This window comes from Natator depressus, chromosome 7 (genome assembly GCF_965152275.1).
Source record: "Natator depressus isolate rNatDep1 chromosome 7, rNatDep2.hap1, whole genome shotgun sequence".
Taxonomy (NCBI): Eukaryota; Metazoa; Chordata; order Testudines; family Cheloniidae; genus Natator; species Natator depressus.
The window spans coordinates 20,545,040-20,563,159 of NC_134240.1; the positions used below are offsets into that span (position 1 = coordinate 20,545,040).

General features: G+C 42.0%; 1 protein-coding gene across 3 annotated transcripts; it reads right to left on the reverse strand.

Moving 5' to 3' along the window:
- Window positions 1-301: 301 nt before the first annotated feature.
- Window positions 302-18,031, reverse strand: TMEM43 (transmembrane protein 43). Of its 3 annotated transcripts, none has more exons than XM_074957620.1 (12): window positions 17,829-18,031; window positions 16,720-16,869; window positions 14,838-14,972; window positions 13,825-13,919; window positions 10,839-10,888; window positions 9,367-9,436; window positions 7,214-7,284; window positions 6,875-6,996; window positions 5,909-5,983; window positions 5,715-5,816; window positions 3,800-3,917; window positions 302-2,594 (listed from the first exon to the last, which is right to left on the reverse strand). In XM_074957620.1, exons 1-12 carry the CDS (start codon window positions 17,838-17,840, stop codon window positions 2,392-2,394), a joined length of 1,203 nt encoding a protein of 400 aa, XP_074813721.1. In that variant the 5' UTR covers window positions 17,841-18,031; the 3' UTR covers window positions 302-2,391. The 3 variants fall into 3 exon arrangements, with proteins under 3 accessions (XP_074813721.1, XP_074813720.1, XP_074813722.1); XM_074957619.1 differs by having other exon boundaries at window positions 17,823-18,031; XM_074957621.1 differs by lacking the exon at window positions 17,829-18,031 and adding an exon at window positions 17,089-17,134.
- Between the last annotated feature and the right edge of the window lie 89 nt (window positions 18,032-18,120).

An 18,120-nucleotide genomic window follows, 5' to 3' on the forward strand; every position in this document is an offset into this window, starting at 1 on the left:
GTTCTAGTGCTCTTCTTAAACCGCTCCACTGTGCTGTCTTTTATATATAAAGTACCTTACCATGGATACTAGTAATTCAGGTAATATGAACATGCCTCTTGAGAGTGAAATATTTGAATGCAAATCTACAACTAAACAGTTACCTTTTTCTCAGTGTAGTTTTAGTAATGAGCTGGTTTATCTAGGAGCTAAAAGCTGTATGTCTCACTGTATTTAATAGTCTCCAGAAGAGTTCAGACCAGCTGTGCTTACAGCACCTTTAGCATCAAAGCCCAGTTACAAAACCCAACACACACACCATCTGAGAAACTTTATTTAATAAAACATACAAAAGTTCAGCACTTCCATAGAAAACTATTTCAAGAGTCTCCATTGTACAGTAGCTGAATGCTGGTTGGGGTTTAAGTTTGGAAAGTATCAGTTCAACACAGTGTTCCCCAAAAGAACACCATTTGAGGTACTGGAAGATATACTGCAATGATTAAGTAGCAGACAAACGCTGCATAAGTTTATTAATTGACTATTTGTATATCCAGGCAACCTGCCCAAGAGCCTATTCCCACTGACTTCATTGGGGGCAGATTAGGGCCCTAGAGCCTTGAAACTGAACTGACAATGGCTGGATACCAACAGGAATAAAAGGGCATTGCCTAATGATTATTGTTCATTCAAGTAGCAACTGTCCAAAGTTATATTTTACAAGCCATTCTTTTTAATAGTTTTGTGCAAAAAAAATTCAAAAATTGCCCCATCACTAAAGACTTGGATTCTCATCTTGTAGTCAACTTTTAAATAGTCCTTGGGCTGTTAGATAAGTTACTAATGCTAATAACCTTGGTAACTATAGTAACTGATTTTAAAATTACATGGTCTGATTCCTTAAACATGTTGACTATGTGTTAAGTGGATTTAAGGACTATACCTTCCACATTCCTTAGCTTTGGTTTAGTTTCTCCTGTTTAATATCCTGAGCAAACAAAAGCCCCTTCTTATATTCAAGTAAAATAAATAATGTAGCAAGAGGAAGGAACCTTTCTTGCAGTTCTTAACTGGACTTTAAGGGATAAGATTTTGAAAATCAGGGTTGAGGTCAATGAGCTACCACATTCCTCCTTTGTGCATGGAATTAGGTATTCTTCTTAAACATCACTTGTGCTTACAAAAGTGGAAGCACAGGAAAAAGTAGGCTGAAAGACAGCCCTAAGTTGTTAGGAGCAAATACACTTTTAAAAATAATACAAAAGGGGTTCCAAAAACATAAGTATTGGTGTTAGCAGAAAAACAAACATGAATCAGTGAGAGGTTAGATGTGGAGTTGCTTCTTCCCCTAACATGACAAAGCTTAACATATAGGTTTACAAAACATTAACCAAATTTTTAATGATTAATTTCAATTAAGGTTTTTAAGTATGAGGCCATTGCAAACCCTGAAGGAGAGCATTTAAATCCAAACACTACAGCTTATATAAGTACTCAGTTTGTTTCTCATGCATCTTTCATTAGCCAAACTAAGTGAAATGAATAAAATAAAGGGGGAAATATTAATCAGTTTTTAAGTACAGGAGTTTACATTAGTTTTACAGGTTACATCAGTTCTTAGTTTCAACCTGTTATGTTTTTTGACCTTAGACTATCCCTTTAAGCAGATGGAATTTTAAATCAGTTTTAAAGTTTTACAAAACAAGGTAGACATGCTAGCAATTTTAGGTGCCCAAGTGAGACCGCTTCCAGGGTTCTGATTCAGTGAAGGCTCATCCCTTTCTGAAAATCAGGTTCCTTTAAAAGGTAAATTGAGCAGCCAAAATCCCTAGTTACTTTTGAAAACCTTACACCTGGTTTTCTAACTACTGAAAAATTAAATGTGTAACACAGCTTTCACTCATGTGCAAGCAGCATTTTGTCTATGAACATGCACTTCAAAACACTGTCAACATAAGTATATTTCTCTGTGTACATAAGAAAATAAGAGGGAATAGTTAAATGAGAGGCAGGCACACAAAATCTGGTAGAGATTGCACATCATGGATCGCATAATTAAATCTGTCCCTGTTCCCCTGTGGATAGCACACAGCATTGCTCTTTTAATAAGTAAAGATTGGCAAATAGCAGTTAAATAAGAAATGCTACTTCCTCTAAATACACAGAATATCACTCACTTCAAACTGCAGCTTCTACAGTTACATTTTCCCATGGATGTGTAATAAGCATACAAAAAATTGCACCTTTGTCTCCTACTGGACTCTCTGGTGCAGGGAATCAAGATTCTGAACTGTAATGTGCCTTAAGCATGTCATAATAGCTTGAAACATGATAAATGCACTAGGATTCAAAGGGGTAAAAAAAACAGGGTTCAAGTGCAAGGGGAGAGAAAAAAAAGGAATTCTTCCATCGTTACTGATGCTTCTTCGGCGGAACCCGGGATTTTGCAATCACAATAGGAACGGCAGACAGCAACCCAATCAGTAGAGCCCAGAGTGGGCGGTAGAAGAGCCACCCCACAGAAATAGTTAGCAGAGAGAGCGAGGTGGCTGTACAAAAAGCAAAAGCTTTAAGTCCAATATTAACCAGATCTCGAACAACAGGAAGCCAATCCACTGTGGGTGGGAAGAAGAATTAAACAGAAAATGAAATATTTGACAGTGTGAACAGCTGTAAGATTTTATACTGCTAAAAATTTGTGGTTAGAATCCACATCCAGCTGCCAGTGAAATCCACGAAAAGACTCCCATCCATTTCAATGAACAACGGATAAGGTCTTTCCACAGTCCTTTCAATCAGAGGATCGCAGATCACTTTACAAACACTGACAAGCAAAACCTCAACATCTCTGGGAGGCAGTTAAGTGTCATTCCCCTTCTCTTCAGATAGGGGAAAGTCAGGGAAAGTAGTTAAATACCAGTTCCAAGATACAACAATAATGTATGGCAGAGCTGGGAATAGAATTCAAAGCCTCCTAATGGCCAAGCCTGTCCCAAAGCTACAAGGCCATCCTTCTGCCTATGTATAAAATACATAGGATAGACGTGTGTGAAAGTCACAAGAGGAAAGACTAGGTATAACTGGTCACATTTCACTGAGAACTGGAAATTGCATAAACTTCTCTGAGGAGTCTCAAGCATCGTGAATGTTTCTCTCAAAATATGGGATAGATGCTATTTCAGAGCAAGAGGTAGCTCTGGAATTCAATTTAAACAAGTTTAATGTAAAAAATGCTCTTTTGCCAAGTTTATTCTTGTAAGATTTGCCTTAAACTAAAATACAAATAATTCAAGGGCCATTTTTTAGTTCAGTGTCTGTACAGCGCCTAGCACAGTGGTGGCCTGGGACTCAAGGCATTACTGCAATACAAATCACAACAATTCAGACTTCAGGTACATAGCAGTTCTGTATTTGGAAACAATAGCAGGTCTGATAGAGCTGCATGGGGAAAGTCTTTAAAGAACCTGCCCAGCTTGTGTTATCAGTCTCTGACTGGTAAGCACAGGGTAAGCATCCGCTGGGGACTAGACTGAGAGACGAGACTATGAATTGTGACCTAATCCACATTTCAAATTACATGGGTTCAAGTCTCAAAGTTCTGATCCAGATTTCATACATCCACAAAGCAGATGTTTGGATCTGGCATTTTGGTTCTGATCTTTATTGATTTAGAGGCCAATTGCAAAGTTCAGATCCAGATTCAAATTCTGCACCCGCCAAAAAGTTAATTTTTGTGTTTTGGTCATTTTGTCACTAGGATCCAGCGTTTTGAGTCAGGTCCCGTCTCTAAACTGAGCTTTGTTTCTAGTAACAGACCTACCCAAAGTGTGAAGGATTCTGGTCATCAGGTTGATGCCTACAAACATCGCCAGCCAGCCAGCTGCACGGAGACCCCAGGTCTTCATGGTGTTACTTTCATGCTCTTTTTGAAACACCTCCTGAAACCCAAACACTGTTATACATTGCCCATTTCTGGGTTCCTTCAAGCCCCAAATCCTGCTGCTTCCTGAACCTTATGAATAAATACATCACAAGGGATCATGCTTGTAAATATTAATGCTTCCCAAGAGATACAGGGCCATTTGCAATACTACCTTGGCTACTAAAAGTGTAGCTTTTTTCCCCTCCCTCAACAGCAGCCCAACATGTTACAACAGTGGCCAAAGGGCAGGGCCAAGGCCATCTTTGTGGAGTCCTAACTTGGTCCACAACATTTTCTGTCACACTTTGTGACTAAAGGTGAGGACACACCTGAAAAGTGCACAAGTGTTGTTGCTGATGAACTCAAATAAGGAACATCCATGTCCCTACCAAGGAAGAATCAGATACACTAGTTTTTTATTAAATGGTTGTTTACATCTCTGTAAAGATTGCTGCCTTCTCTCTCTCCTTATCCAAAACACATGCACTAAAATCAGCAACCTCCACTGGGACCAGGGAAAATTGTAGAAGATCTGCATATTAATTAATTGTGTTTTTATTCAGAAGAGATGTGTTTTGCTGACTAGAAATTTGGGCATGTTTCAAAAACAAGACACTGCCTAGCAAACAGTTTTAGTAAAGGAGATTTTCAGAACCACATGTACAACATGAATGAATTAAGTTCATACATGCTTTGAGATGCTCTGCAACTGCTTATAAAGATTTTATAGTAGGAAGACACCTCCTGGAAACTACTTGTATCCTATTTGGACCAATCTCTACATTGGTGGTGTCTCAGTTTCTGCTGAAGTAAAAATATATTAAGGGTCACATCTTACAACAAAAGTTGTTACTATTTCTTATCTCTTTCAAGACCAGCCTGAAGCAAGATCCAGTTCACCAGCTTTTGGGAACTCAAATACTTGGCATCAAGGATCTTTGCAGCAGGGCACAAAACAATCACTAATGGAAGCCAACCTGCCGGGGAGTAAGTGAATCATCAAACTGCTGGGACATGCAGGGTTTATTGCAACCCAGTTAATTGCCTGAGGGTTCCCACCCAACTGTACTAACAATAATTGTATTTCAAACCTTTAGGTCCCTTAAAAGGGATGGATTTTGGAAGGGGTAAGGATGGAATTACAGGCTTTAATTAAAAAACTAACTTATTTTAAAATATCACCTTTAGAAAGTATTTGGGTGATCATGAAACAAACAGATGGCAAACAATGTGGGGGGGGGGACACGACAAAGAATGCCATTTACAACAGAGTTGTTGTAGCTGAGTTGGTCTCAGGACATGAGAGAGGCAAGGTGGGTGAGGTAATATCTTCGGTCCAACAACAGATATTACTGTACCCACAGTCGCTCTCTCATTTACAGCAGAAGTAAGCAGTAGCAGAAGGAAGTTATTTTGTGTGGTAACTTTTGCCACAAATCACACTTTAACGAGCAGGAATGAAACAGCCTAACTGGCTGCTGCTGATAGGGTAAGAGTACACAGCATTTGCATTCTTCTGAGGCAAAGTCAAGGTTAGGCACACACAAAGACCAGGGTGGGGGGATGAGGGAGGTGGACACAGGCTCACAACTGTCTTGTCCTCCAGCAGTGAGATTAGAGGCAGGAGAGGCAATACTCAGACCAGATTTCCTCTGTCCAGCATCAGACTGGTAACTTACCACCCGATCTTTCCTCTGCAAATGAAACGTGAAGAGGGAGGAAACTCACTGTCCCATTCCCTGCTTCCTGCTACCTCCTCCAGTTTCAATGCTAGCTGTCTCCAATAGTTTACTCATGCTGTGGGATAACTCACCTCAGCAGAGAGCTCACCAGGATAAAGAATCTGCAGGACATCTCCAGACTTGGTTTGGTATGAAACCAACTGGTCCCCTCGCTGACGAGCAATCACGGACACCTTACAAGAGGCAGAGGAACCAATCAAAGAGCTTTACTCGTTACAGCACTGGGGCCTTAGGGAGCAAATCACTGGAGAACCTGAAGATTTACCACATCTGCTGGGCCCAGGTGGGACTTGTCTCCGCTCAGACCCGCATAGAAGAATGAAACACGAAGGTCTCCCACCTGGAAATACGGAAATCACAAGTTAATAAAAATTTACTTCAACAAAAGGTTCCCAGTGAAGCCACTCTGCACGGGAACGTCATGGGAGAATCATAGAATATCAGGGTTGGAAGGGACCTCAGGAGGTCATCTAGTCCAACCCCCTGCTCAAAGCAGGACCGATCCCCAATTAAATCATCCCAGCCAGGGCTTTGTCAAGCCTGACCTTAAAAAACTTCTAAGGGAGGATGCTGTGCCATAAGGCTTTGCACCAGCATATGAGACAGCCAGGTAGGATTCCTGGGTTGTGATTTTTCCACGCTGGGTTGGGAGAAGGTGAAGGCTGCAAAGACAGCACAACTCAAGTCCCAAAGGAGAGCAAGGTTTATGCCACTTTCCCCTGTCTGATTTAGGAGTGGCAAGGATGGGCTCCCAAAGAGAGTTACAGCTAGCTATCCTCAGCCGCAGGCAGGCAGCGCCAGCCAGCAGTGACCTGGCTCACTCATTACTGCGTTCAGTTCACTTGCACTGAGCAGACCTAACTCAGACAGGCCAGTTAGACACTGATGAAACCCACCTATGTGAGAATAGCAGTAGCCCTGCTCCTGTTTCTTTCCATTTAAAAGCATCTTCTTAGCCTGTCAGTCTAACATACAGGAAGAAGACACTCAAGAAGAGAAAGAGGAGGGTAACGGCAGGATAAGAAGCTCGTTTGATATACAGAAATTAATCACTCTTCCATTAGCTCTGCAGTCAGAGCTAAGTCGGCAAGCTGCTCAGCACTATGACTTGCATTGATTTCAATGGGAGATGAGAGTGGTGTGCAGCTTGCAGGATAAAACCCTATGTTTTCTTCAATGAATAGATTTTAGTTGCTGCCTTGATGATCTCTGCAAAGCCCTTTCATCTTACTTCTGGACGCCTGGGATTCTCGCTGTGATAAAAGTAATCTTCTCTTCGAGTGATGTCAGCATGTGGATCCTCCAGTTTCGACAGGCTCATCTGCTTAAAACTGTCAATTTTCTCAATAAGACCTGAGCAGAATAAAGAGCCAAATGTAGGTCTCAGGTGGCGCATTGACTTCAGGATCCATTGTGTTAGCCCTAGACAGCCATTTGAAAGTCTACCATCCCAAAAGATAATGAACCAAAAGCCATCTGCAGTGCAATTCCAATGAGCTTAATGGTGTTACCCCAGCGATGAACTTGACCCAGTGTGTATTTGTTATAATAAGTAAAAAACATCCCTTACCTTTTGAAAGAAAGAAACTGCCCACCTGGACATCAGGAGCAATTGCAGTGAAAGATTCCACAGCCATGGCACTTGGGGAAAAGAAATAATCTCTGTATAAATTCTAGTATTATGAGCATGCTCTTGATCAACAACATAGAATACGCAGAAGCACAAAATACTGACCCATGCTGACAGACAGACAAAAACCTGTGAGTGTGAGAGTGTACCAGTGAGTTAAATAACCGCCATGATGTAAAGATAAATACATTAGAAGATTGTTAGGTGCTCAGATACTACAGTAATAGGACCATTAATAGTTATTAAGGTCAGAAGGGGCAATTATGATCATCTGGTCTGATTCCTGCATAACACAGGTCAGAGAATTATACCAGGTCATTTTTCACATCTAGCCCATAACTTCTAGTTGAGCTAGATCACCTCTTTTAGAAAGCTATTTAAGACTTCACATGATGAAGAATCCATCACATCCCTAAGTAACTTGGTCCAAGGGTTAATTACCATCATGGTTTAAAAAATGAATCTTATTTCTAAGTCTGAATTTTCCTAGCTTTAGCTTCCAGCCACTGGATCTTGCTATGCCTTTGTGTCTGGTAAATTAAAGAGCCCTCTCTCAGAAATCTTCTCCTCAAGTTGGTACTTAAAAACCATGATCAAGTCATAGTAGTAGCTGAAGCCCCAGTAGTTTTGGAAGCAGCTATACGTGCTTAATTTTACTACCATAAGTAGTTCCATTGATAACTCATGGCTGTAAAGCAAACAGCATGTATAAGTGTTCGAAGGATCAAAGCCCAAGATACATACAGATAGAGCGCCACCCTACAAAAGAAAGAATAAATTCAAAGGCCACATCTTTTCCCTACAAACTGTTTCTTAGAATTTGAGTCTCTCTTACACTTGTAATAGCTAATGAGGGGATAATGCACTTTGACACATTTAGAACTGACTTGAAAGATATAGGTTCTCATCAGAAAGGCATGAACTGTAAATTTTAGTGTTCAAATCGGTGGGTTTGAGTCAGGCATGTAACTCATTTACAATGGCATTCACAGCTTTTATGGTTTGCACCATTTGACTCTGGGCTGCTACGTATTTTATTGTTATTCCTGTGGCAGCCCTAGAAGCAGAATGTGATTTGATTTCAAATAATAATCTTAATGGTAGATCTGGTTGGAAAATGTCAATAAAAAAAATAAAGGAAAACTAACACATAACAGTCCCTCCACCCTGCCATGTTTTCTGACCAGCTCTAAGTTATTTGCATAGCTCAGGGTGCCAAATTTGTTAAAAATACATTGAATATATTGGAAACAAAATTCCACTTGCATAAAAATGCTTCAGTTTATGGGACATTTGTGAAAGTCCAAATCTCCAAAGCAAAGATGCAGAGATTTTTCAAAACCCCAAATGCCAGTTTTCCCACCTATCCTTATAGACATTCTTTGCCACATCGCACCACTGGAAAATGCTCAGATACTACCATGATGAGGGTGGTATCAGAACCTGTACGGAATATTATTTGTATTACCATAGTGCTTAGGAGTTTGTAAATCAGAACCCCACTGTGCTAGGCACTGTACAAACACAGGACAAAAAGAAGGTCCCAGCCCCAAGGATCTTACAAGAATAACTCAAAAGTTAATAAGTCAATAAGTCAAAATGTGGCAGCAGGGAGTAATTAAAAATAAATTATGCCTTGAGTGATTGACACAAACAAGTCTGTGATCTTGCATATGCTCTGTCAAAAGATGCAGGCACTATTGCATCTGGCATGACAATCACATGGGATGTCATTCTATTTTCGTATTTTTAATAGCTCCATGCTTCATTGATGGATTATGAAAGTCAGAAAGGAATCCTTTCTAGTTTTCCTACTTGGAGGCAGCACACTCCAGAGGCACAAGAATACAGTTGGAAGTCAGGCAGACCCTTGCCTATTAATTATTAGCTATAATATAAATAACTTAATCTTGGCTCCACTGTTGATTCACTGTGGTACCCTTGGGCAAATCCCCTCCCCCGCCCTGTCTGTACCTCAGTTTCCCCACCTATAAAATAGCGATAATTCTCACCTACCTCAGAGTGCTGTAAGGACTAGTCAGTTAGCATGGGTATCAAATTCAAAAATATTATCTTACAGAAGTCAGAATTACCTGGGGTTTTTATGGCCAATCTCTCGATCAAAGTTTCTGCTGTTCACAACTTCTGATTTCCATTCAGTGTCTAAGGAAAATGGGATAGAAGTTGGGAAGAGAAGAGTTAAAAACACTAAAATCAAGAATGTTCTGCTTAAATGCTACAGAAGGACTGACAAGTTTTAGGCAACGTGCCTTATACTTGCAGTAACATTCTTTACACCAAGGTATATATTTAAAAAAGGTACCATATATACACCTGCATCTCATGACATATTTATAAAGGAATGGAAGGATTTAGGGAAAGGCTACCTCGTGTGAAATCCTGACTCCACTAAAGTCAATGGGAGTTCTCAGACTGATTTTAGTGGAGCCAGGATTCCACCCCTGGTTCCCATCACTGGACGATTTCTGGCTGGCTGAGAAAGGAATAACTGTTCCGCTGGAATAAGCTGCTTCAGTGTGGTGATACAGCAGACAGAGAGGGGAAGAAGCCCCAGTAGGACACAATGTTGTGCTACTGTCTTCACCGCTAAGAAACACAAAGCAGCTTCTTGAGATTTTCAGCACTGGCTCTGGCAGCTTCCTTCTTACTCCTGCAGCATTATCATCTCTTCCCCCTTCTTTCTGTAGCTCATCTGCTGAATAAGGAAAGCTCCATATTTCCATGCAGGGACAAAGACAAAGCAAGGGATCCTCATTAAAGGGTGAAGTGAGGGTGCTTGCATGGAATGCTCTCATGTGTGACCTACTGACAACTATTGGATGGAATACACCAGTCTATATTAGTTCCCTTCTAATGTAGAGCAGCTCCTTTAGCTCACAGCCACCAGTTCTGGTCCTGATATATCTCCATAGCAAGGAGCTCTGTATTCCAACAGGCTGATGGTATTTTTTATAATCATGCACATGGCTTGTTACATACCCACATTACATGCCCACGTGCTTGAATCAGGGACAAATGAGGCTCAGAGACTAATCTCCTGAGATGTGATGACTCAGAGTATTTGTTTTCTGCCATCGGGTAGCTCAGAATTGGAGGGAAATAATCCTCTCTACAGCTTCTGCCAGATGGGCATTATAGTTTTTGCCAAATGCTTGTCAAAAGGCGGAGGCACTCAAGATACTGGGCGTTTCCACTGGCTGATACCAGTGCCTGAGCAGTCTCTCAATACGTTGAACATAAAGTATGAAATACACATGCCATTCCTCCCAGTCACCCACTCGGACTATCCAAGCCTGAAGACATTTTGGGATTTCTAGGTTATTCATGAACAGCGTCCCAGTTGGTCCCCATCTCAATTACCTCATGGAACAAAGTCTCTGCCATTTGCTAAGGGAGCATGGAATGAATCTTTCCCTGATCCTCCAAACCCCTTTCTTCTCATCCTAGCAGGGTACTATAGGACTTATTTTTAAACCAGCATGCAAACCCCATTTTGAATTCAAAGGGGGAGAAGTGCTTTTGTACTGTGCACTGATGAACTTACTATATGAATATCTTGTTTCTTTCTTAACTTCACCATTCTCCTCATATTCTCTGCAGAAGAAAACACACAGCATGAAGGTCAGGACAGGGCCCACCGCACAAGTGAAACATACAGGAAGCCCATGGGAAACGAAGCACAAGCCAAACTTATCTTTAGAATGAAGTAAATGTTTCCCTAAATAATAGATTCTGAACAGCAAGGTTGGGGGGATCCTGCAGACAGGTATCATGAAGTGGCACACACCCTGCCCTTCCCCTATAGCTAACTGGAAGGGAGGCGTCCACTAGATTAGTGGCGGGGAGCCCAACATGGGAAGGACTGAACCACTGCCCTAAACCAAGGACTCTTACTGGCATTAGCATCATATGCACATTATAGGTAGTTACTCTTATGGCCGGGTGTAGAGTACAGATACCTACTCTAGAGTAGAGACAGTACCCAGCTAGCACAGGTATAAATAGCAGAGTAGACAGTGAGGCACAACTATGGCAAGTAGGGCAGAGATTCCTACACACTGTAGGGTTCAGGGATATACCCTACACAGCTCTATACCACACCCAACCAGTGCCTCCCAGGTCTACACTGCTGCCTCCCTGCTGCCAGAGCCTTTCCCTCCTGTAGTGAAAGGCTCCGGCAGCGGGGAAAGGCTCTGGCAGAGGGGAGCTACCAGAGCCTTTCCCCGCAGCTGAAGCCCTGCACTGTGGCATGCTACACACTGCAGCGACAAGTGCCTTTCACTGTGGTGCGTAGCTACATGTGTGGTGCCTGTACTTTACACAGTGCCGTAAATGCAGACTCTCTCTAAACTGGGGACCTCTTGTTTTCTGCATCTTCAAAATTTTCTAGATGATTGTTTTCTGTGTGTTATGATAACAGTTTTCCAAACAGTGAGTCCTGATTCCACACCCAAAGCTACACACATCCATAACGAGGTTTTTATTATAACAAATGTGTTGTTGTTTCATGTCAGTCAAATAATAAAATAAATAATAATAATAAATAATAATAATAATGCTTTGCTCTTCTATTGCACCTGTCAGCAAAGCAGCTAAAAGACCTTTCCTACATTCACTCTTGAAAGCTGCACAGCCCACTGGGAGGAAGGTACCACTAAGATTATTACAAACTCCAATGAACTGAAAGTTTTGGATGACCCTGAGACATTCAAGAAACTGGAATTTACAGAAATTAATTTTGGTTTTTATATGACTGTTGAAATTGCAGGGGGGAGGGGTAGAAGAAGTTTGGATAATCCCAAATTCAGACACGGTTTTTCCTGTGTAGCCATTTTATAGATGGGCAAATTCAGACAGAGGGAATTAAGTGATTTGCCCAAGGCCACATACTGAGTTACTGGCTGTTGGCAGGGCTGAGAATATAACCCATGAATCTGGATTCCCAGGCCTCTGTTCTAACCAGTATATCATACTAAATATATTTTAAAAAATTTTAGGTTATGTTAAGAGCATGGTATTGACTAGACACTTCCATAGAGTTTAAGGCCAGAAGGGACCCTTAGATCATCTAATCTGTTTACGTTTCACCTAGTTACCCGTTCATTGCATTCCAGCCAATGATCAAGGGCTGTAATTTACCACAGAATTCACATTTTAAATTGTGGGTTTTATTTGTTCTAAGAAAGTTCATCATTATTGAGCTTGAGGGGAAGAAAGGAAGAATCTATGTTTAACATGGAGAGGTTTCCAGATCCAGCAGAAGCCATTTAAAATGCATTTACTTTTTGGCAAAGGAGGTCAAAAATGAGCTTGTGCCTCCATTCTGGAGTTCGAGAGTTCAACAGTGGGGAGAGTTCAGCTGGGTGATACCAGAAAGCGTTCTATACTCTGCAGCTAGACTTTGCGCTTAAAAAACTTAAGACATCAGGAGCAAATGCTTCGAGATTATGGGCTGCAAAATGATGAATGCAGGGAGAAGTCCTAGGCCGGGGTGGCCAACCTGTGGCTCCGGAGCCACATGTGGCTCTTCAGAAGTTAATATGCGGCTCCTTGTCTAGGCACTGACCTCAGTGCTGGAGCTACAGGCGCTGACTTTCCAATGTGCCCAGGGGTGCTCACTGCTCAACCCCTGGCTCTGCCACAGGCCCTGCCCCTACTCCATCCCTTCCTGCCCCCTCCCCGAGCCTGCTGTGCCGTCGCTCCTCGCCCCTCCCCCAGCCTTCTGCATGCCACAAAACAGCAGATCGAGAGGGAGGGGGAGGGGGAGGTGCTGGTCGGCGGGGCTGCCGGTGGGTGGGAGGCACTGGAAGTGGGGGCAGGGGGACTGATGCGGGGTTACTGTCGTATTACTTTGGCTCTTTGGCAATGTACATTGGTAAATTCTGGCTCCTTCTCAGGCTCAGGTTGGCCACCCCTGTCCTAGGCAATACTGAGCCACAAAGACCCATGGGAGTCAGCAGGGTTCCGCAGGGGCACATCCACATTGATCAGTCTGTACAATCCTTAGTGCCACTTTTAAAAAAAATTGATTTCTATACTTTTTAGAAAAGTGTATTCAACTGTTTTTGTAAATTATAATAAATTATGCATGTATAGATTCTACTGACATTGCCTACAACAAATTAATATTCCAGGAGCCTATGGAATTGTATCAGAAAATGGAAGGTAAAAGCCACAGCTGTATCTTAGATTGCAAGAGGTCTGATATAGTACTATATGAGGTTAGGGGGTGGGAAAACATTTCACCTACTGCTGGAGGTTGTTGGGATTCTCTTAGACTCTGCTCCTGCAATGGGGTCCACCCGCATAGAGCTCATTACAGGATTGGGGCCAGAATCACTAAACCAAAATTAAATGTAGGGAAGATTAAAGGAAACTGTGAAAACTCAAGGGCTCTTGGGTCATCACGTTACACCCCCCCTCCCCCCCCAAAAAAAACCACACACAAAAAACGTTAATTAGCCAGCACCTTTTCCTTAAATTGTAATTGGATTCTGGTAAGAAGTAAAAATAACGAGCCTACGACTTACTTGGAGTCTTCATATTCTACCCACTGATACATTTCCACCTGACGTTTCAGTTTGACAGCGTGGATGGAGAGCCCATAGCTGGGATCAAACAAAGGCTATTAGGATATAAATAAAATACAAGTCAGTCTAAAAAGCTGTATCTCAGATAACTCCAACTTTTCATTATTGATTCCAGCAGAGCAGAAACCTGTAAATTTATCTTGGAGAAATCTCAGTTTATTGTGATGAAAAAGTAAAGGGGGTGTCATGTAAAATTTTTCCTTCTGAAATAAAAATGAAAAGAAAAAGGCCCTGGTGACATGCAGCAAGACAGACGATGGAATAAAAGTATAACAACGCATCAGGAACAGTTATTTCTCTGCATTTCTATGCTGTAGCTTCTTTCATCTGAGGATCTTGAAGAATTTTACAAACATTAACTAAGCTTCCCAAAATCACGTGATAAGATCCATTTTGTGGATGAGACACCACATTTATCACTGTCAAAAGTATGTGAAATTCCATGAAGCCACAGAGATATCTCAGTGATGGACATGCTGTACAAATCTTTTTTAAAAAGGGAGCACTACACCCTATCTGCTTATACCACTGGTGAATTTGACCTGAAGAAACTGAGACAGCAAGTCATTGGCACAGCAAGGAAATAGAACCAGGAATCCTGGTTCACACTTCTAACCATTAAACCATGCATGAACCCACTTGAAGAGAAACTTTTATTCTTTTCTGCTGGCTGCTTTTCCATCACATTCTCTCTTGCAAAAAGAGCTGACAAACAACATCACTATCTCTAGAATAACCAGAAGATGTACAGCCTCTGCAACGTAAGATCCTCAGGAATGCACAGCTGGCTCCCAAACACACAGCACAGGAATGGGGAGGAACATTTTCAGATGGGAGGTTTACAGCCCACAGTAGTATTTCATATCAAGCATGCATGGGTTTAATCTGGCGGTAAAGAGTTTTTCTTTCTTTTAGTTCATGCATTATTTTCAAACCAACTATTGTTTACCTACCTTTGATGTTCTAAGGGCACCTGACAAGTGCACTAGTTTTCCCTCGTTCTGTTGGGACACACTGTGAATATTGTCAAGAGGGACCACAAGAGAAAGCCCCTCATCAAGGGAAGTGGCTGTCTTCAAGGCTCGTCCCTATACTCAATTAAAAAAAGAGAAAAAAACATGTGGAGGTACAGTCACGCACTGCCACTTTGTGTTAGTTTAGTAGGAGTTGGAGCCACAGCTTCCATTAAGTGCTAATAGGTTCAGCCTCCATGCATGTAACCAAGGAACACATCTGCACTTCCCAGCTGTCGCAATCTTATGTCTGATACTTACTTAAGAGAGTAGTACTTATTTGTGAAACTAACCTCACTGATGTTACTGGAACTACTCATGTGCACAGGAATTACTCCCATGAGTAAGAGTCTGTGGGATAATCAGACTAGCAATAACAGGTGGCACCCTTAAAAAAAAAAAAAACAACAACCACCACCACCCACTACCCATACATGTAGCTCTACTGAAGAAAACAGAACTGCTCCTGATTTACACTAGCATGAGCGATCAACCCAGCAATCCTTATGCATGTACCACTCACAATTACTTTGATGGACATTGCAGGCACATACAAGTTGCAGGCTAGGACCCTGAAATTATTCCTCACCTTTTACCTTACCTGTTGTTTTTGAATAACTGCAATGGTGGTACCATCGTGAGTCTGTTCCACTGTCCAATTGTTCTGATTTATGATCTAGCAATTTTTTCTTCCCTTATTTTCAGATTATTGTTCCTTGTCCTACAATCTCCTAAACCTGTGAACAGTTCCCTTCCTTCATTTATATAGTGATGGTTAGAAAATGTTGATGAAAATCTGAAATAAAATTTCACAAAATTCTGCTCCCACCCCAAAGTTTCCAACCAGCTCTAACTATAAATACCTTCAGGATAACAGATTATGGCCTCAATCCCACAAACTCTTATGCATGCAATTAACTTTACAACCATGAGTAGTTCTGTTGATTTCAATAGGACTTCTCATGGTACTAAAGTTGAGAACATGCATGTTTGCAGAAGACAGGGCCCAAGATCATCCTAGGAATTAATCAAAATAGATCTGCCCAGTTTGGCTAGGTGCATTAACTTCCTTTCATGTAAGTACAATGAAGCTAGCTGAAAATTTAGCCTTGCAATATACCAAGAGAATGAAGAAGCAATGAGAGAGTAAAAACCAGGCTGGATAAAAATGATCACCCCTGCTCGCTGATGGTAAGTCATTTTCTGAGAGTGGTGAAACAAGTCAGCTAGATAACCTCCAGTTCCCATATTCAATAGTGATTCATTCTGTGCTCCTGCAGCACATCAAGTCCCTCCTCACTACAACTGCCCCTCAGCTGTACAGCACGAAGCAGAAGTTACATACACAAATGAGGTGCACTAGCACATAGCAGACACATGCAAGTCCAAACAAACTTTTCCAATCACACTTGTCATGTGCTGTTGACCCACCTTTCTCCCCACTTCCCAATCAATCCACTCCTCTGCCAATGGATCTTCTTTTACTCAGTCATATCCTATCTCTATTCTCCACACTCAGTTCTAGATAAAATCTCCATATACAGCTCTACCATCCCATATCATATCCCCCTGTAACACCCCCACCTTCTAGGGGGTGTTACAGGACCAAAGATCAGGCTACAATTCAGGCTCTTCCACATGCATGCCACCTCTCTCAAGTGTAAATTAATAATGAATCCTGAAGACAATCTGAACTGTTCAGCAACCTAGTGTTACAAATATTTTAGCAAGAAGAGCTTTGTCTTGAATAGCACTGGACTTTGGGCATAGAGGTGAACAAGGACTTCAAAAGAAATTCAAAAGTCAATATTGTTTCACTTACCTCATTGGTAAAAAGAAGGTAGAAAGAGAGAGAAAATGCCGCAAGTCCAATTAGCATCCCTCCAGCAGTGTCACTGAGTCGCTCCAGAAACCCTGGCTTGGGCTCACTTGTGATTTTAACATGTTCTTTCTTGCTGCTTGTGTCAGAGAACTGATAAAGAAAAACAAACACTAAATAACTTCTTAGCTAAGGCAGAAATTGCTTTGCCACTCACAGGGTCCCTTGTTTAAAAGGTGCATCTCCTGATTTAGAGCAAACCTGATCTCTGTCCCAGTTAAACATTTGTCTCATCTCACTTTTATTACTTTTAGTTATTTATACCAGAAAAAACTGTAAATAAACAGAGGTTTATTGAATAAGGTAACTTACACAATAATAGCCCAGTGTACTCTTTAAAGCTGCCTGAGATAGGTTTTGTTAGGTTTCTCATTTTGTGTCAATATCACATATTTGGGCCTCGGCAGGTTCAATTATATTCCTGGCGTCCCTGCCATATAAAAGTGGAGCTGAGACTAACACATAATATTTTACATTACCATGGAATAACTGAGTGTTTTTCAAAAGTAAAGACCTCTCTCCCTCTTATGAAGCATCTAGGGCAATAAATGGAGACAGCTGATTTGATCTAAACACATATTATTCTATTGTCTTCAGATTAAAAGCAAGGTAATATTGGAGTGGAGGCACTCGGTATTTATATGGGTGGTGAGGAATAGCTAGAAACAGTTTGATAATTGCTTTAGGTAGCTAAATAAGATTTGCAAGTTTGGGGATGTTTTTTAGAAAATGCTCAGGAAGGGAGTGACCACCCCACCACTTTTTGTTCCGATCTGAGCATTGGCTAGAACACAATTTTTATATCCTACATGCAGACTGACTCTTACAACCACACACACACACACACTTCCCGCAGCACCATGAAGCCACCCAGTTAAAACACAACACGGGAGAGCAGCGGGGAGACTCCGAGGTGCCGCCGCGCCCCGGAGGGAGAAGCAGCCAGCGGGCAGGGGCGAGTCAGCAGCGGGGCAACCCTGGCAGCGGGGTTACGGGGCGGGAACGTGAGTTATTCCCGGACAAAGGCTCCCCACCCGGACTCACACACTTACGTGCCCGGACATCTTCAGCCTCAGCCGGGCGCGGCTGAAGCCCGGGCTAACGCAGCAGAGACGGGACACCCGCGCTGAGCTAGCCCCGCCAGGCTCCAAACCCCACCCCAGAGGCTCCGAGGCGCAGACTCCGCGCGCAGCGAGAAACTTGCCGCCCTAGGACAAAATGTTGCCTACAGAACTTTAGCCCGGCAGCTACGCCCCAGAGCAAGGCATGCTGGGAAGTGGGGTTCCAAACTGAGAGTTGGCGTGGGGCATGCTGGGAAATGTAGTTTCACGCTGTGTCGCCGTA